Raw genomic sequence first — 18,538 nt, forward strand, 5'->3', positions numbered from 1 at the left:
AGGTTGAGGTAGAGTCACTCTAACACACCATGTCTTTATGGAGGTCGTGTTGGAACAGATTGGGGTCTCTTTGTTCCAGGGAAGGCAAACAGCATACAAATACATTCTAAAAAAGTGTGTGCTTCTAACTTTGTGGCAACAGTCTGAGGAAGGATCACATATCGGTGTGTCGGCCAGATGTCCACAAACCTTTGGCCAAACAGTCTATTACTGTATCTATTATTTTAACCACATATACAGTATAAGGAATCAAACTTTTATGCTAATAGTAAATAATCAATGATGGGGTGATGTGATGTTTTCACCCCAAACTTTATTACTTTCCTATAACAGCACATCCCGAATCTTTTTTCCCTCATATTCCACAGCAGTTTTCCTACAATTTAAATTTATACATACTTTTTAACCCTTTCTAGTTACATGGAGCACATTAAACTAGTTCCTTTTATACCACAGTGCTGTTGAAATCTGATTTTGCACAGCTCACACACTCATGAGGTTTCTAAAATGTTATTCGAATTTCTATTATAACTGCACATTCACTGAGATTTATCACTAATAATTAGGATAGGTTATAAATACACAGATTATCCCATGCTGTTCTTTAACAAAGTAAGAGTTATCACTAAGGAAAGGTCTTCAGGACAGACGATGATGACTTTCCAGTTTCTTCTTAATGACAAGCTGCAGGGTTTTTGTTTTGGTATTATTGTCTTTCATATCTTTAATGCAACATTAAACAAACTCATCCTGTCATGTTGCCAAGAACCTACGATTCAGTTCTTTTCTGTCCTGAAGATTTTCCAGTGCGGTTTATTATTACTCTTACTCTAATTTGATTGTGTTGGCTTGTCATACATGTCCCTGTGAATAAATTATTACTAAAGAAATCATCTATTCGAATAAGTTTATACAATCTAAAGGCATTCTGAATGATATGACTGTTTCCCCTAAAATTACGCATGAAAAGCTAGCGATACTTGATGCATTTTAGCTTCAATGGTCAGGCTTCACATTTTTTCAGCTAAGAAGTCATGTAGTATTCTCATTAGAATATTAACTTTAATTCAAGGTGTTAAACCAGAAATATGTATCATCCTCACATGGTGAAGCTTCAGTGAAATATATTCGCTTTTTAAGTTCACACTTGCTTTCAAATTGGTGACTGGTAGCAAATATAATGAGATAGTAAATATGATTTCTTTGATCGCAGCACTGAATATTTATGGTGTAGGTGTGGCAGAGGCAGGCGTCAATCAAGCAGATGACCGTTTCATTGTCAGAAATGATTGATGGGATGAGATGTGATAGGTTTCTAAAGAACATACACCGATTATATTCCGGCTTTGCTCGTCGCAGAAGGTGGTGTTATTCGTGGGTTCGTTTAAAGCAAAAGAAAGCTGAAATGACTTCTAAGTTGTAAAATCTATACCGTTGTGCTGATTCAGAGGCTGAAAAGTGCTCCCTCGGGACGTGCGAGACGACAGAATCTTCCAGTATACAGCCAGCTGAGGTCAAGCATGCAATTTCCCTGTAAGGAAGAGAGTCAGTAGGACAGGTGTAAGCAAATTAGGTTTTCTAACAACAGCATATTTTGAGCCAGTCAAGGAGATGTGTGTGTGTCCTTGAGTGATTAAAGGTAAAATGAATAAAAGAACCAGTGCACCCAATGATGGACTAGATTCATTATAAAGCAATTTAGATAGTTTGCTTCTCTTTATCCTCACCAATCAAAATTGTAATCGAAATTCTAATGGCATTTTTTATTATATCAACTGTATTTTGTATTTAAAAATCTTTAAAAAATGTCACAATGGTGCACAGACTTATCACAGCTATAAATTCCAATATATATATATTATATAATATTTCTTATATAGTAACATTATAACACAAATAAAATATTTTTATTTTGCCAAAATGAAAGTATAATGCTAGCAAAATGCAAGTATAATGCTACTAATTTACCTGCCACAACTCAAGCTACCTTACTCAACATTAGCTCTGTGTCTATGTGTTTGTGTGTGTGTGTGTGTGTGTGTGTGTGTGTGTGTGTGTGTGTGTGTGTGTGTGTGTGTGTGTGTGTGTGTGTGTGTGTGTGTGTGTGTGTGTGTTTGTTTTGTTTTTACATGAACAGAAGATCTGTTTCAGGCCACGAGTCTGTTTAAAAGTCTGTCCGGTTTGCTTCAGTCTTATAACAGTAACCAATAGGAACAGTGCACATGTGGCCACACCATCCAATACACACTCTGTATCTAGGGCTGCAGGGAAGATTTGATATGCTCAATATCTTATCATTACTTAGTTGGCTTGTGCTCAGGTAGATGAGACAGACAGACAGACAGACAGACAGACAGACAGACAGACAGACAGACAGACAGACAGATAGATAGATAGATAGATAGATAGATAGATAGATAGATAGATAGATAGATAGATAGAACTTAATTTAGCTACATCTAGCATCTGAGCATCTGTACCAGATGAGCAAATAGTAGAAAAAAGTGCAGATAAATATGTTGGTATATGTACAATACAATAATTACCGTATGGCAGGTTATTACTGTATGTGCATAAGTATAGTATACTGAAAACGAATGAATGAATGAATGAATGAATGAATGAATGAATGAATAGATGTCTTATCGTATTAAGAAAATTAAATTTCTTGGTAAACAAACATTAATGCAGGAATAAAGCATCAATACTGATTGATACAAAACAAAAATTAGCTTGCTGGTTCCTTTCCAGTGGATGATGAAGTGGATGAGAGGCTGGAATGTGTTCAGTAACCTGTGGACACCAACAAAGTGCTGTTGTACCTGAGAGAAGTGTCACTGAGCTAGTTAGATGATATGTATACCTATTAAACTGACAGCTGAGTGTATGTACATTGTGTCATGCTTAGGGTACACACTGTGAGTGCATGAATAGAAAATCTTCAATGGAGAGGTGCAAAAGCTGTTCAATGGGCCAGACTGAGTGTGTGTGCATCACAACACACACACACACACACACACACACACACAAACACATTGACTGCCAGCCCCAGTGACCAGATGCTCTACATATGCCAGAACTAAAGCTCCATAGGCTGAATAGTTGGATTCTCTCACTGCTCACAGCTTCATGCACAAGCACCTACTCTGTCCTTACATGCAACAATATGATGACTAGGATGGATTATTTCTATAAACTTCAATAACATAATATTGTTTTCTAAAATAAGACTCTGTATGTATACATGCTGCTCATGCAAGTACTAATCAGAAATTATACAGAGCACAATCTTATTATTTAAATCTTATTATACTGCAGTGCTTCTCAATTCTTAAATCTGATTGGCCAGTTTACTTATGGTGTTATTTAATCTAACCAAAAGGATTGCAAGCCAGTGACTTCTGTGCTGGTCCCAAGCCTGGATAAATAGAAAGGGTTGCATCAGAAAAGGCATCCGGCATAAAACCTGCCAAACTTCAACATGCGAATCATCAAGATGTTGGAAATGGAGCTGCCAGGTAAGAGGTCAAGAGGAAGGCCAAAGAGGAGATATATGGATGGTGTTGAAAGAGGACATGAATTTAATTGGTGTGAGAGTAGAGGATGCCGAGGATAGAGTTAGGTGGAAACAGATGATTCGTTGTGATGTCCCCTAACGGGAAAAGCCGAAAGTGAAGAAGAAGAAGAAGAAGAAGAAGAAGAAGAAGAAGACTTTTGGTATAATTTCCATAACAGTAGCGCCGAAACTTGAATACATTTTTTGGGAAGCCGAACCTGTTCACACAACTTGATCACACTTTGATTATGTTCCTATAATAGCATGTCCTATCATGTTTTATCCATTACTGATTCTTTTCAGGTCATAACCACAAGTTCCTAGAGCATACCTGCAATGTGTATGCAGTGGGAAGTGGTGGCAAGGATGAGTGATAGATAGATAGATAGATAGATAGATAGATAGATAGATAGATAGATAGATTGATAGATAGATAGATAGATAGATAGATTTTTTATTTTTTTTGACAGTCCTTACGGAACATAAAATCGTTAGAAGAAAAAAATATACAAATAAATATAAAAGAATATAAACATTACATAAGTGATCTAATAAAATACAATTTATTTGATATAGTAAACAGCTGAAATATTGTACTTAACTTATTGCACATGCGAACAGTAACGTTTACAGTAAAGTAAAGTAACAATAAAAGTTGAATTAATTAATGTTTAAATAACTGAGGTATTGCACATTCAATAATAATGTAGAGTAATATTTATAATAATTAACAATGCATTTACAGCATTTGGTAGACACACGTATCCTGAGTAACTTACATTTATCACATTTATATAGCTGAGCAACTGAAGGTCGAGGGCCTTGCTCAGGGGTCCTGGAATGGCAGCTTGGTGGCCTGGGATTTGAACTCACAGCCTTCTGAGCATTGCTTGAGCTACCATGCTCCCCACATGATTGACTTTATTTTATTTTATATTTTTTACTATATTTAGAATAATTTAAAGAGAAAAAAAATAATAAAATTGATCAGGATAAATTGTATTGAGCATTTTAGTGTGCAGCATGCGTAAAACATTAGTTAAGGAGTTGTTTTACTCCTTTTCTGTCATAGTTGTCCTGAGGGTGTACAGTAGTTATCTTGTCATTTTGTAGCCTAATAATCTGTAAGTCTACTGTACGTCAAGCACTAGAGTAATTAAATGCTATTAATCAGAGTATATGTGAACCTCCACTGCTGTATGTCTAGTGACTTGTTTATCATTTCAACCCATCATAACAAGTCTTCATGCAGTCCCGGGATTCCGATTTCTGTGTCCTGAATAGCAATATTTTGCAAAGCCTCTATGTTGAATACTAGTGATGGAGTGACAGAAATAAGGAGGCATATTTTATTTCTTACATTCAACAGTGAGCCTTCTGAGAGCTGCCCTAATTTATGCCTGACAGCTGGGTGAGTGTGTTTATGGCTCAGCACTTGTCAGCTGGGTAAAAAGCAAAAGACTCAATGGATGAATGGATGTGTGGATGGATGTGTGGATGAATGGATGGATGGATGGGTGAAAGAAGGCCTCAGTAGATGAATAATTTAAATACGCAGAAGAAGAGGGGAAATATGAGTAGTGATTCATGGATTTCTGGCCCTTGAGGAGTTGGAGGGCTCAGACTACAGTTCCTCTATCTTGCAGATAACAAGACTGAACAGGAAGTTATACAAAAATAAATAAATAATAATAATGCGAAAACAGAAAAAAAAAAAATCATACCACTTTGAATAAATCAAAACACGTGGCAAAAAATAATGATACAGTGGATTGGGCATGGATTTTTTTTTTCACCTTAATGTTTATTATTTTTGTTTATTACCTGGCAGCATGTTTTATGCTAATTTGTAGCTTCCAAAAAACAGTATTTGCACTGGGCTGTACAACATTTCCGGTTTGAGCTGAGTGGAGTGAAATTATCCTGCATGGGTTTCCTCCATATTGTCCGATTTCCTCCCACCTCTGAAAAACATCCCAGTTGAGGGATTGGCTACATTAAACTATTCTTATGTATGAAAATATGTGTGTATTGTTTTTTCATGATCTCCCATCCAGTGTGTATTAATAACTTGCACCCAGTGCTCTGAGGATAGGCTCTAAATCCACCAGTTACTGAAAATAAATGAATGAGTGTGTCTGGATTTAGCTTCCAGTATTACAGAAACTGATCAACTCAAGGTGACCTTTGAACCTTGATGCATAATCTGTGTGGTGTTTTTTTTTTTGGCAAACTTAACTTGTAAGTCTGTGTAAAGTCAAAGAAGGTAGTAATAAATGATGAAGCCATTATAAATGTAAATATAAGTGATATCTATCTATCTATCTATCTATCTATCTCTCTCTCTCTCTCTCTCTCTCTCTCTCTCTCTCTCTCTCTCTCTCTCTCTGTATATATAAATAGATATATAGATATATAGATAGATATAGAGATATATATATAGATATATATACAGTATATTGCTCTTCAAACCCAACAGAGACTAATAATATTAATACAAACAAAGTGTCTGACACAATACATTTATGGTTCATAAATCATTAAAATTTTAATGTAAGATTACTTTGTCCTGCTATAACACACACAGAGAGACACACACAGTGCTCATCAGATTTCCACTACTGCCATGGAACATGCCGGAAATGCAGGACATCGTATCCCTTTCTATAAATAGCAGGCTTATGCAGCCAGAGAGAGATAGAAAATGAGTGTACATTAGTGCTGTCGTTATAGCAGAGTGAGTAAAACAGGCACAAACACACACACACACACACACACCCAAACACACATACACAGCAACGTGAACACACGTTTCCACACAGATGCTGCAGTGGCCTTCAATGTGCCCCTAGGCACAAAATACAGCTAATGGATGTAACTTCTAAAGAGAGCACATCCACCGTATAATGTTGAAACACTAAATTTATACATTTGTGCATCTGATGATAAGCTTAAGAATAGAACAAAATGGCACAGCTGCTTCATCCAAGCTTGCGTCTTGACAGCGTTTAACCTGATTCTTCACTAGAAAAAAAATCCTTTAGGGAAAAAAATGCTGTGACATTGGGAATGTTGTAATCCTTACTGTTTTGTTATTGGAATATTGGGAGTAAATCCTTACTGTTTTGTTCAAAAAAAGTTATAATGTAAAGATATTACTGTAGATCTTAGAGATTTCCAGCCATACGTATTTAAGTGTTTAGCTTGTGTAATAGAAGAAATGTCAGCTTGGGCAGGAGTTATTAGTTAGCTAATGAGTTGCAGGAATAAAGATTGTGACTCAACTGTTCTGGCTGTAAACTGAGATCACACCACAGACATTGTAATACTCTGTTAGTCTTGTTGCCACTACCCTACCCTAACAGCAGATGTCACAGTCTCCTGAATACCTCTTCCAGTTACTCCGGTTCAGTTTCCTGGTTTATGGGTATAGAAACTCCTGTATTGTGTGATATATGTGCATCATTATCCATAACTGTCTTGCAAACTGTCTGACTCTTGCCTTGTTTCTTGGAGTTTCCTCTTGATGTAAGGAAGTGGTTGCTGGTACTGTTGGACTATTGATTGGAAGGCTGTGAGTTTGAATCCCAAGATCATCAAGCTTGAGAAAGGCCCTTAACTCTCTATTCCGTAAATGTGAAAAATAGCATTTGAACTGCCCTTTTTCCTGTGTTTGCTGTTGTGTACTGACTACTGCAAGTTCAATTCATTCATTCATTAATTTTCTACTGCTTATCCGAACTACCTCGGGTCACGGGGAGCCTGTGCCTATCTCAGGCGTCATCGGGCATCGAGTGCCAACCCATCGCAGGGCACACACACTCTCATTCACTCACGCACTCACACACTACAGACAATTTTCCAGAGATGCCAATCAACCTACCATGCATGTCTTTGGACCGGGGAGGAAACCGGAGTACCCGGAGGAAACCCCCGAGGCACGGGGAGAACATGCAAACTCCACACACACAAGGCGGAGGTGGGAATTGAACCCCCAACCCTTGAGGTGTGAGGCGAACGTGCTAACCACTAAGCCACCGTGCCCCCCAGTTCAATTCATTTCAGTTTAATTCATTTTTATTTGTATAGGCAATAGTTGCAAACCGACTTTACAGGAAAGGAAAATTTCGAATAAAAATTACACAGTTTCAAATTTTCATTTATATTCATACACAAGCAAGATTCAACAAGAAAAAACTACCTGAGACGATATAACGAAGAATCCAGACTCAAAAGTGAACTCATATGGGTTCCTCTCCATCCTCATCTGGGTGACATAAAACATTTCCAACAATAACTGTATCTAGTTAAATGCAATTGTGTAACCAGAAACTTCTGAGCATCAGTGAAATTTCTGAATATGTTATAGTTTAAACATAAATTCCTACTTCCTATTCCTACAAGACCGGCCGCCGCAACAGCAGTTCAAAGCCAACACCATGGTCTCCAAGCCAGAGGTACTATCCACAGCAGTCCCATGAATCTCCACATAGCCCACGTGTAGCCCTAACCTAAGTGACTGGCAGTGAGCAGCCAGTCTGATTTTAAACATATTTTTGACTGAATTTGATCCCTACCCTTGTACTTCCATTTTAACTGTGAATACACATTTTCCATTCTTTACTCTGTATAACAAAACCAGGAGCCGATCCCTGATAGTGAACCCTGAGTGTGAGCAGGAATGCACAAAAGCAATCATTTAAACAGCTTGAAATCAAAACTCACTGTAGGTCAAATCCTTGATTATGGTAATGATTTATAGTTTTTTCAGTTATCTTCCATTATCAAAAGGCACTGGCTTGACCAATATGATAATAAATGCTATAAATCATATAATAATATGATGTCTTGTTTTATCACTCCATTTCCCCAACCCCAGCTGTAATCAGGTAAAAAATAAAATTCAAGATACTGATTCACTTATACAGACTTCACGTCAAACTACTGTAGAAAGTGCGTTTCAAATTTATGTTGTTTCAGTATCTAGATTTCCCCGTTCACAGCGATCTTCAGTTGACAGATATTATTTGCATAATTTGAAATACAGCATGCAACAATCTAAAGCATTGTTTGATATATAATGACAAGTTAAAGATCAACAACAATAAAGATTGTAGTTAAATGTTTATTGAAAAGTTCAAAGTTCATTCTTCTAAATGATCTTCTGAATTTCTCCCAATAAATCATTATAAGAACATTACAGCTTTAACCACATACAGTTTCTTCTCTTGTGCCAGAGGAAGGAAAATAACTTCTCAGTTGGGGATCAGAGGTGTGTGAGTGGTGTCAAGGCTCTCTCTCTCTCTCTCTCTCTCTCTCTCTCTCTCTCTCTCTCTCTGTAGTGCTATTTGTGTGTTTGTGTGTCAAAGAAACCAACACCCCTCTATTAGCAAGTGTGTAAACTGCTTTCAGATCTCACCAGAAAACCGTAAGTGTGTGTGTTTGAGTATGTCCGTTATTCAAAGGAAGCATATAATTACAGTAGAACTAACATATGGTTGCATTGAACATGGTAATAGTGACTCACACAAGGAAAGACAAACAAAGAGAAAAACAAGAAACATATCAATCCAATGTCATACGCTGAAAAGGCTGCAAATGGAGCATGCGATAAACATGCAAAACAGAATCTTGTGTATCTCAAATGTCATGCTGGAAAGCATTTCTGCTTCTTTTCTTCACTTTTTTCCTCCCTGCTTTTGCACAGCGCTGCTGTCTGTGTTCACAGGGATGGTGATCTCAGAGGACTGGAGGGCGGGTTTGGGTAGCTGTGCCTCTACAGTCAGGAAGCCCTCGGGGGAGAGAGAGGAGGTGATTTTCTCTGCATCGGCTCCAGGGGGCAGTCTGAAGAAAACAAGATTACAAATAGCCGGGATATGTAAGCAGTGGTGTATTAAAACTCTACAGGACAAGAAGTAAGTGTAAAGGAATGATGTTGCTGCTTTGTGTACTTTGTGTCCAGGGTTACAAGATTTTCCCTAAATAACGTTGAAAGGTGTGATGGCACGTTAAGCTTTAGCGGTTTAGGAGCTAGAAGAAGGTTACTCTAAGTGAATCAGGATTTAGGTTTGGTGTAGAAAAAAATATATTAACAACTGATTACATCTTCAGTATTTCTTGTTATATAAATGACAAAAACGCAAATTTTTAGTAATTTAAAAACATTCTTCTGATTTAGCTAGTTTTAAGCATTTATTTTTCAAGAAGCAAAATGATCTGCCAATAGAATTCCATGGCAGTTTTTACCTTCCTAACATTAAGCCATTCAAATAAGAGAGGTCAGTTAGGGATCGACTGATTATTGCTGCTATAGCATGAGTGATAACAGAAACTAATGTTTTATCCACTTTTCATTTCATGTTAATGATTAAGAAATGAATGATATTTAACAGGCATAACACACTTCAGAGTGTGCTGTTATTGAAAAATAATAATCGACTGGGTGGTAATGGATGGCTTGTCTTTATTAGTCTACAATCATGCCATCCAATCATTTATAATTTATCTCTAACAACAACCTTTCCTCAGACATCAACAAATCCCAACAAAAATTTCCAGTCTGATTGCATTAATAATGAATCAGCAGCTAGCGAAGCATTAAGTGGTCTCCAGGGAATTATGTGCTCGAGTAGATCAGATCGATCTCCTTTGTCTAATGCTGATTTCTACTGGATTTTCATCGATGCTTTTAAATTCTATAAAGACTAGAGATGATGTAAAATAAAGGCCACAGTGTCCTTATCTAACACTACTGCTAAATAAGTCTTTAGTTGCATTCATGTCAGTGCATCAGAGCAAAGACAAATCTCTGAAAAAGAGGCAGACTGAGGCTTCCTCTTGATGGCGACAAAGCAGCATGCAGTGTGTTTGTGTGTCTGAGAGAGAGAGAGAGAGAGAGAGAGAGAGAGAGAGAGAGAGAAAGATAGATAGAGAAACAAAGAGGGTAGTTGAGGCACTGAATCGCTATAATCAGAAAGCGGAAGACACTATAGATGTTTTAGACTGACTGATTTCTTTTGCTTTGCTGTAAGCAGCTCTGATTAACCGTTTCATGACATTTACTAGGCTGAGGCTGAGAGAAGGGAGAACAGAGCTGTGGTATGTAGTGGAGAGCAGATGGGTGAAGCTTCTGGAATGTTCTGTACTGAAATAAAGGCTTAGTGGCCAGATGACTGTACTGAATCCCAAAATTTAAGCTCTATTTTCCTCGCTCTATTTTATCAAGTTGTTCAAAATAGCTTATGTAACTGTATTGTTACGTATTGATGCAATGCATTTGAAAAACTTACTGTAAATGGTGTAATGGTGTAAGCAAGACAAGAGTTATGCCTTAGAATCAGTTATCAGTGGCTGTATTCCATTTATTTTACTGTATGATGTATTACTTATGCTTATATGCAAATAATGATCACAGCTTACATATATATATATATATATATATATATATATATATATTAACAAACATAACATTAACTGAAAACAATAACTTTGAGCCTGGTGAAGAGCCTGGTGAAATGTGCAGTTTCTCCCAATAAGCCATGATAAGATCCACAAAGGCAAAATTTGATATAATCAGTGAATAAATAAGGAATAAATCTCTAAATGTTGTGTATTTATATAAAAATAATCAGCAACAGGGTTGTGTAATAGAGCATGATGTTATCACTTTGAAACTGACTATTTTCCAATAACAGCATGTCACAAAGGGTTTTATTCCTCTTATATCTCAACATGTCAATGTTGCCAAGAAACCAGAAAAAGTCTTCTGAAGTCCCTGAAGGCTTTCCAATATAGAAAAGTATTTTGCTCCCATTTTTCGTTAAATTCTTAATCTTTCATCACAGACGTATTTTAGAAGTAAGTATAAGTAGTATTAAATATGTGGCCTTATTTAAGTATGTGAAAGCATGTAGTAGTCTCTGATATTCATTTATATTAGGCACTCCTTAGTTTCACACTTATTATGTCGTATATAAGGACAGTAATAAATTCCTATACTCACGTGTACTTCCTAGTGAAGGATCTAGATATGAAGCCATGTTCATCCTTCCGCTCCTCATGTTTTCCTGTAAAGCAACAGCACAGATATTTCATTTCCCTTCACATTTTCGCTTCGACTTTGGATGAAAGCACAAAGCAGCAAGCACTATGTCTTTCCTGGACCCTAACATTTCTGTGTATTTGCATTCCCAAAAAAGTTTCATCTAACACCTACAGTACAGTACTAGGTTTTTGACAACTAGCCCCTTAATTTAAATTCTTTGTTATGCAGGTCACACATAAAAGGTCTTAGCTACTAGTCTTCTAGGACGTTCTTGATAAAATCAAGCTGTTGTTCATGTGCTGTGGCAACGTGTTTGTCTGTTTTGACAACGACTCCATTAATAGAAGAATCACATAAGCCCCACCGTGGTCCTGATAGACCTGGAGGCTTCTACTGCTTCAGCAGAGCAGCTGGCATTAGCAACCAATGGCATGAATATATCAGAGTTTTTTTTTTATGTAGTCATAAATTCTTGTTCTAGACAAGAATTAACAAAAGTTTGTAATTAAATAATACTGTGTACATTTCCATAATTGTGTATCAGTTACTGTAATGTGGCCACTAATTGTGTAACTAACTAAAAATGGATTAAAAATAATATTGACCCCTCAGCTCGTCACTTTTAAAAACACAGTGTAGATTAAGGATATGTTTAATAGTGTTGTTTTAAATCATGCTATAGATTTAATGTAGAGTTAAACTCTATAAACTCTATATAAAAATTTCAGTCGATCAGAACCACTATCGGCTTCTTATCAAGTTTTTAAGCAAACAATAAACAGCTTAGTTTATGATCCTGCACTGTTACAAGTAAGACCTTCTGTAAACAATGAGCAATAAAAGGAAAGTCTAAGCATTTCCATTTTTGAGCTATTGTCCTACAGTGGGGCGAGTTCAACTCTGGGCTGTGTTCCAAACCCCTCTCCCAAAGGCTAGATTTGGGCGTTGCTCATCCTGAAGCACTGTTGTGTTAACTCTAAGTGATAACTGCTCTCTAGCTCATTACAGAGTGTAAAGGTTTTAAAGGTAATGATAATAATTGAAACTTTAATGGAAAAGATTTACTCTCTCAATCCAATCCAAATGCAATTTATAGTGTTTGTTTCGAAAGTCTGATTAAATGACACTCAAACGTACCAGTGATCTCCACCACACCATCCTTGGTCTTCACTGTGAGCTCCTCAGGAGAAAAATGGTTGACATCCAAGCTCACCTTCCAGCTGTCTTGTGTCTGTTTGATCTCAGACATCCCGCTACTGAGCTGGCGTGTAAAAGCACGGGCATAGGCGGCAGGATGAGGCACCATGGGCGTGGGAATAGTGGGCACAGGCACCTGAGTGCCGTGCATCAAGGAGGGCATCTCAGCACCAATGGAAGGGCGCATATAGCCAGGCCAGTGGCTGCTGGGAAAGATGTGCATCTCCTCTGGTAATGCTGGCATCCCAAATGCCTGGTCAAAGATCCTGCTACCCTGGTACCAGTCACGGAACGGGTCCCAGGATGGAGAACGGAGGAACGTGAAAGGGATTCGCCTCTCGGTCATGGCTGAAGAAGATATTCTGTTGCTGGATGCTTGAAGCTGTGTATCAGAAACTCTTCCAGAAGGTGTTTTCTGTTTGGAAACTGCAGGCTTTTATAATAATCTGGTTACTGCCCACCCTCTTTGGCACGCCCCTTTTTTTTCTCACACACTCTTAAACTTTCGAGCACCAGTCATGTTCCCCCTCCCTCAGCCAAATATTTATAGAACTGACTAGAAGGACTATTCGCGGCGGCCTCAGCAGAATGGAATCCTAAGCAAAGTTTGCCAGCAGTCTTGTACAGCTGACTAGGTGTCTGTTTAACCTCTTCATGTGTGTAATGACATTCACTCACACTCACACATAATCTCTACTCCTGTGTATTAAAGTTTATTTTTTCTAAAAAGTGTAGTAACGGACAAAGATAGATGGATAGACAGGTGGATCGACAGACAGCTGAAATCACACAAACACACACACGCACACACACACACACACCAAAGTCTACAAACAATGACCTCACAAGCAGACACAATTACAAGCTTATTGTTGTAAGGAAAAATTTTTCCCATTATTCTCTGTGACCAAGGACAAATTTGAAAAACATTTTACTTCAGGGAAAACACTTATTAAGATCCTACATTTGTCTAAATAATTGGTTCAGAATTACAGTCAAACTGGTTATATTTTTAATGACTCACAGACACCCAAGAGGCAGCACAATGTTTGAATATGTAATCATTTGGAAAGCAGTTTATTATTTTCTAAGTGTTTTATATATAAGAATATGTACATCATATATTTTACGAGTTAGATGTCATCAAGCCTATCATGTCATTGAGGATATTCTAGAAGCCATTCGAATATTCTAGAAGCTTCTCCAATGTCAGCCCCAATAGAGAAACCAAACAGCTCTCACTATGTACACGGGTGCCCTCTATGGTTTAATGTGAAAACTGCACTATGATGGAGCTTTAATTCTGTGCCAGTTATTCCCACTTACTGTACATACTGAACACTCCATGCAAAATGTATTCTCTCTGTAGTAGAAAATGAGTGACTAGTAGAAAACTACAGGCTTAAAATCTCCCTTACATGAATGATTGCATATTTAAAATCTATTTTAAATGACATCTTCATATATATATATATATATATATATATATATATATATATATATATATATATATTTTTTTTTTTTTTTTTATTTATTTTTTTTCACTAGAATAATTATATTCAAAGATATATATATATATATAGGGGGGCACGGTGGCTTAGTGGTTAGCACGTTCGCCTCACACCTCCAGGGTCGGGGGTTCGATTCCCGCCTCCGCCTTGGGTGTGTGGAGTTTGCATGTTCTCCCCGTGCCTCGGGGGTTTCCTCCGGGTACTCCGGTTTCCTCCCCCGGTCCAAAGACATGCATGGTAGGTTGATTGGCATCTCTGGAAAATTGTCCGTAGTGTGTGATTGCGTGAGTGAATGAGAGTGTGTGTGTGCCCTGCGATGGGTTGGCACTCCGTCCAGGGTGTATCCTGCCTTGATGCCCGATGACGCCTGAGATAGGCACAGGCTCCCCGTGACCCGAGGTAGTTCGGATAAGCGGTAGAAAATGAGTGAGTGAGTGAGAGAGAGAGTGATATATATATATATATATATATATATATATATATATATATATATATATGTATATATATATTCATATATAATTCATATAATATTCATAAATATACAGTATATATTACTATTTATATAGTATATACTTATATACAATTTTTCTCTATATCTATATCATACCTATATCTATAAGACTCAATTATGCCGGAAAATCTAAAGGAGCAGTTTGATCTCTGACAGTGGAGAAAAATGCTAAATAAGTGTCTCGTAACAGAAAATCTATTCATAACCTTTATCACACACTTTTTGTAGAGCATCCACCATAAAGAAATGTTGTTGCTATATAAAAAGTAGCCCATTTACAACATGCCTATTGACTGTTATAGAAAATTTGTGAAATTCTTCCTGATCTATTTTGTGTGTGTGTGTGTGTGTGTTTGTGTCCGTGTGTGTGTGTTTGTGTGTGAAGGTGTGATGCAATCTTCTGCTCACAACATGCTCTAAGGAAAACACTATACACCTTTTTACACACACACACACACACACACATACACACATACACACACACACACACTTTTCTTTTCTGCTGCACCACATTCATGCTGCATTCAGCAGCACTGTGGTTTAAAGAAAGATCAACTTGTATTCATGTTGACCCTCAAATTTACACATTGGGGGCATTAAACTACACTCAAGGTGACATCTTAAACTTAGAAGTAGTGTAATTTCAACTGATATGCCATTAAAAATATTAACACGCTTTAAAGAATGTATTGTACCAAATCGAAAAAAACGAATGCATTGTGGTGGTATCAGTATTATAAATTTACATTATTCACTAGTCCAGTGTTTGTTCTGTGGTGCAAACAGACAGTAAGTAGTCATGAAGCTATTTACAACTACTATAAAATCGCTCGTATGAATCGAACAACCTATAACAGTAGGAGTGTCTATTATAGGCTTTGCTCTTACTAAGATTTAGAGTAACTGTAAGAGGAAAAACAGAGCACGTTTCAGGTTTCCACTGGAATATACTTTATTATTTATTTATTTTTTTGTAGAATAATAACTAGTACACTACATCTACTGACTTCTATACAGTCCCATGATAAGCGCTGTATATTCTTGTTACTGAAGAGGGTATTGATCCACATGAATGAATGATGACTACAAGAACACTGACAAAGGTGTGAGCAAGAGAGGAAAGGAAGACTGTGCGCATGTTTCCCTGATTGCATCATCAACTCATCTGTCAATTTCACTAAAAGTCTAACAGGGATAGAAATATGAGAGTTTTTATGGGGAATCTGAATCTGAATCTGAATTTTAGCTGGTAAATGTTGGATAAAGATTCTTGGATTAAGGTAATGTGCAAAATATGTTAAAAATAAATAAACAAACAAACAAACAAACAAACAAACAAACAAACAAACGGTGATCTCATCATTTGTCAGGAACTACAGAGAATTTGTTGCACTAAAGCTTGGGGTTAAAACAGGAGTAACAGATTTCAGTAATTACCGAAATATACGTCAGACAGGAGGACGTTTTCACTTTATCCTAAAAATCCGATCCAATTCATTTCTTTCTTGATTCATTTTTGATCAGATTTTTTTTTTCTAAATGTTTCAGAATGAATAAATAAGCATGGAATAAATACGTAATAAATAACAAATAAATAAGACAAAATTGGTAAATAAATAATACATAGTTATATATGTACAGTATGATCCAAAAGACTTGTGCATGTGGGACTTTTTGCAGCCTGGATTCAAGGACAGGAACTGACAACAGCAATAATAATAATAATAATAATAATAATAATAATAATAACTGTACAGAACTAATGTGCTAAATTATTCAAAGCTCTAAAAGTGATACAACCATGTATGCAGTACCCACAGCCAAAGAAAGTGGGAAAGTGACTGTAATCATACACTTCTAAAAGATCTCTGCATACAGGTGTATCTGATATGAAAATGGTCAAGAAGACCCAGAGAATAAAGGAGGGGTAGAAGAGAAATTTACAGCTGTGTATGTGTGTGTGTATTTGTGTGAGAAAGTCTCCTCTGCTGCATCATGCTAACGTTTCCACATACAAAGCCTTATGTCGTATAGGTTTGGATATACAGTGCATAGTTTACAGCCAGAGCTTGCAGTTTACACCTTTACACGTCAACATCTCGGTGTAAGTACCGTATAATACATTTTTTTTTTAGAAAAGCACACAATTCTGTTTTCCACTAGCAAAAAAACTTGAGATAAATATCATTAATATTGTTAATATCCGTAATACAGTCTTTGTTTGTTCTCATGTTGGTTTGTTTGTGTGTCAGTCTTTGGGGCTGTAGGGGGGAGAAGAATATTACAGCATGTGTTCACTGTCCATCGAGTCGCCTTCGACCCCTGTTGGATTACATTCATCCCAGCTGGGTGCTCCTTCTTCTTCTTCTTCTTCTTCTTCTTCTTCTACTAACCCCTTTTTGGTTATTTTTGAACTTGGAAGAATTTCAGGCCATAAAAGTGCTTTACTTCTTTTTGTTCTCCCGGCTTTGGGTCTCCGTATTCGATCCTGATTTGTTTGTAACGTCACTTCAGTACACACCTGAATTTCTCACCGATGTTTGACAGGATCCTTTGCGTGTCTTTTTGTTGTGAACTTGTTTTGTGTTTTATTTTCTTCAGTTGGTTCATTTTGGATTTGTATTAACTGTATTATCGGTGTGATATAATCATCATCTGATGTGCAGGAAAAATTTCTGGGGTTCAAGAAAATTTTGATGTTTTGCCATCTTTTCTTATAGAAGATAGAAGAAATCTTCCATTATGTTGCCACAGCTGTCCTGGCTATGGTAATACCTTTTTAGCTATAATAATGACTTGTTTACCACAAATATGAGGAAAGGTCTGAAGCGTCGATTTGTTCATTTCTTTGATTTTCCATCCCTCCTTTAATCTGTCTGTTCCTGTAGCCCACACTTGTCAGAAACCAGGGCTCTCGTAGCTGCTGTGACTGTAGTAGCTGTGTGCCTGACTAGGGCTTCGTGACTGACTGCTGCTTCTGCTCCTGCCTCTGCTCCGACTTTTACTTCTGCTTTTGCTCCGATTTCTGCTCCTGCTTCGACTGTAGCTGCTGTAGCTGTCGTAGCTCCGACTCCGGCTTCGGCTTCGGCTGGAGCTACTGCAGCTGCTCAGAGAACTGGAGGAAGATGGACTAGGCCTGTAGTACGGTATCGGCCTCTTGCGTGCACTACAGACAGCGAGAGAAACATTGTGTGTTAGATTCTTGGTTGATATATAAATTTCCAGTGTTTCTAATACCATAGGCAGGAAGTATATATATATATATATATATATATATATATATATATATATATATATATATATATATATATATATATGCAACTATAATGTAACTACTGCAAATGTGCACTTTTATAGATGGACTACAGAAGTTTCCAGAAAATTAAATATAAAATGTCTGATCTTCTCAGAAAAGCTGGATAAAGGACATAAAATATGTTAGAGCCAGTGATAAAAGCAAGGTGTGGGGTGGTTAATTATCTATTCTTAATATCATAAGGTATAATAATGTAATACATAATGACATAACGTAATGTCTAATATTTTTCCACTTGTTTATTTCCATCTGTATAATCAAACATATGAAATGTGCCATTGATATGAAAGAATCATCTTAATTTTTTGCTAAGGGTGTGCAAACTTTGGAGTCTACAACCTTAAATTGGTATAAACCTTTTTTTAAAATCAAGGTAATGATCTAAATTATTAAGTTTTTGAGA

General features: G+C 36.9%; 2 protein-coding genes across 2 annotated transcripts in view; both read right to left on the reverse strand.

Annotated features, from left to right (window-relative positions):
• Positions 1–8,667: 8,667 nt before the first annotated feature.
• Positions 8,668–13,218, reverse strand: hspb1 (heat shock protein, alpha-crystallin-related, 1). Its single transcript, XM_060863288.1, has 3 exons — positions 12,738–13,218; positions 11,559–11,622; positions 8,668–9,400 (listed from the first exon to the last, which is right to left on the reverse strand). Exons 1-3 carry the CDS (start codon positions 13,141–13,143, stop codon positions 9,235–9,237), a joined length of 636 nt encoding a protein of 211 aa, XP_060719271.1. The 5' UTR covers positions 13,144–13,218; the 3' UTR covers positions 8,668–9,234.
• Positions 13,219–15,841: 2,623 nt separating this feature from the next.
• The window catches only part of srrm3 (serine/arginine repetitive matrix 3), a 71,284-nt gene continuing 68,587 nt past the window's right edge, over positions 15,842–18,538 (reverse strand). Inside the window, exon 14 of the mRNA XM_060863610.1 lies at positions 15,842–17,985. Within this exon, the coding sequence (XP_060719593.1) occupies positions 17,718–17,985 (268 nt within the window). The 3' untranslated portion in view covers positions 15,842–17,717. The remainder of the gene's footprint in view (positions 17,986–18,538) is intronic.

Source organism: Tachysurus vachellii, chromosome 26 (genome assembly GCF_030014155.1).
Source record: "Tachysurus vachellii isolate PV-2020 chromosome 26, HZAU_Pvac_v1, whole genome shotgun sequence".
In the NCBI taxonomy this organism is placed as follows: Eukaryota; Metazoa; Chordata; class Actinopteri; order Siluriformes; family Bagridae; genus Tachysurus; species Tachysurus vachellii.

What these genes read in the sequence shown, in the direction of transcription:
- hspb1 (XM_060863288.1), bottom strand. Translation starts at nt 13,143, where the DNA reads ATGACCGAGAGGCGAATCCCTTTCACGTTCCTCCGTTCTCCATCCTGG. An exon ending in TGGTGTGGTGGAGATCACTG is followed by an intron (nt 11,623 to 12,737) that starts GTACGTTTGAGT and finishes GTTGCTTTACAG; the next exon opens with GAAAACATGAGGAGCGGAAG. An exon ending in TCCTTCACTAGGAAGTACAC is followed by an intron (nt 9,401 to 11,558) that starts GTGAGTATAGGA and finishes TGTTTTCTTCAG; the next exon opens with ACTGCCCCCTGGAGCCGATG.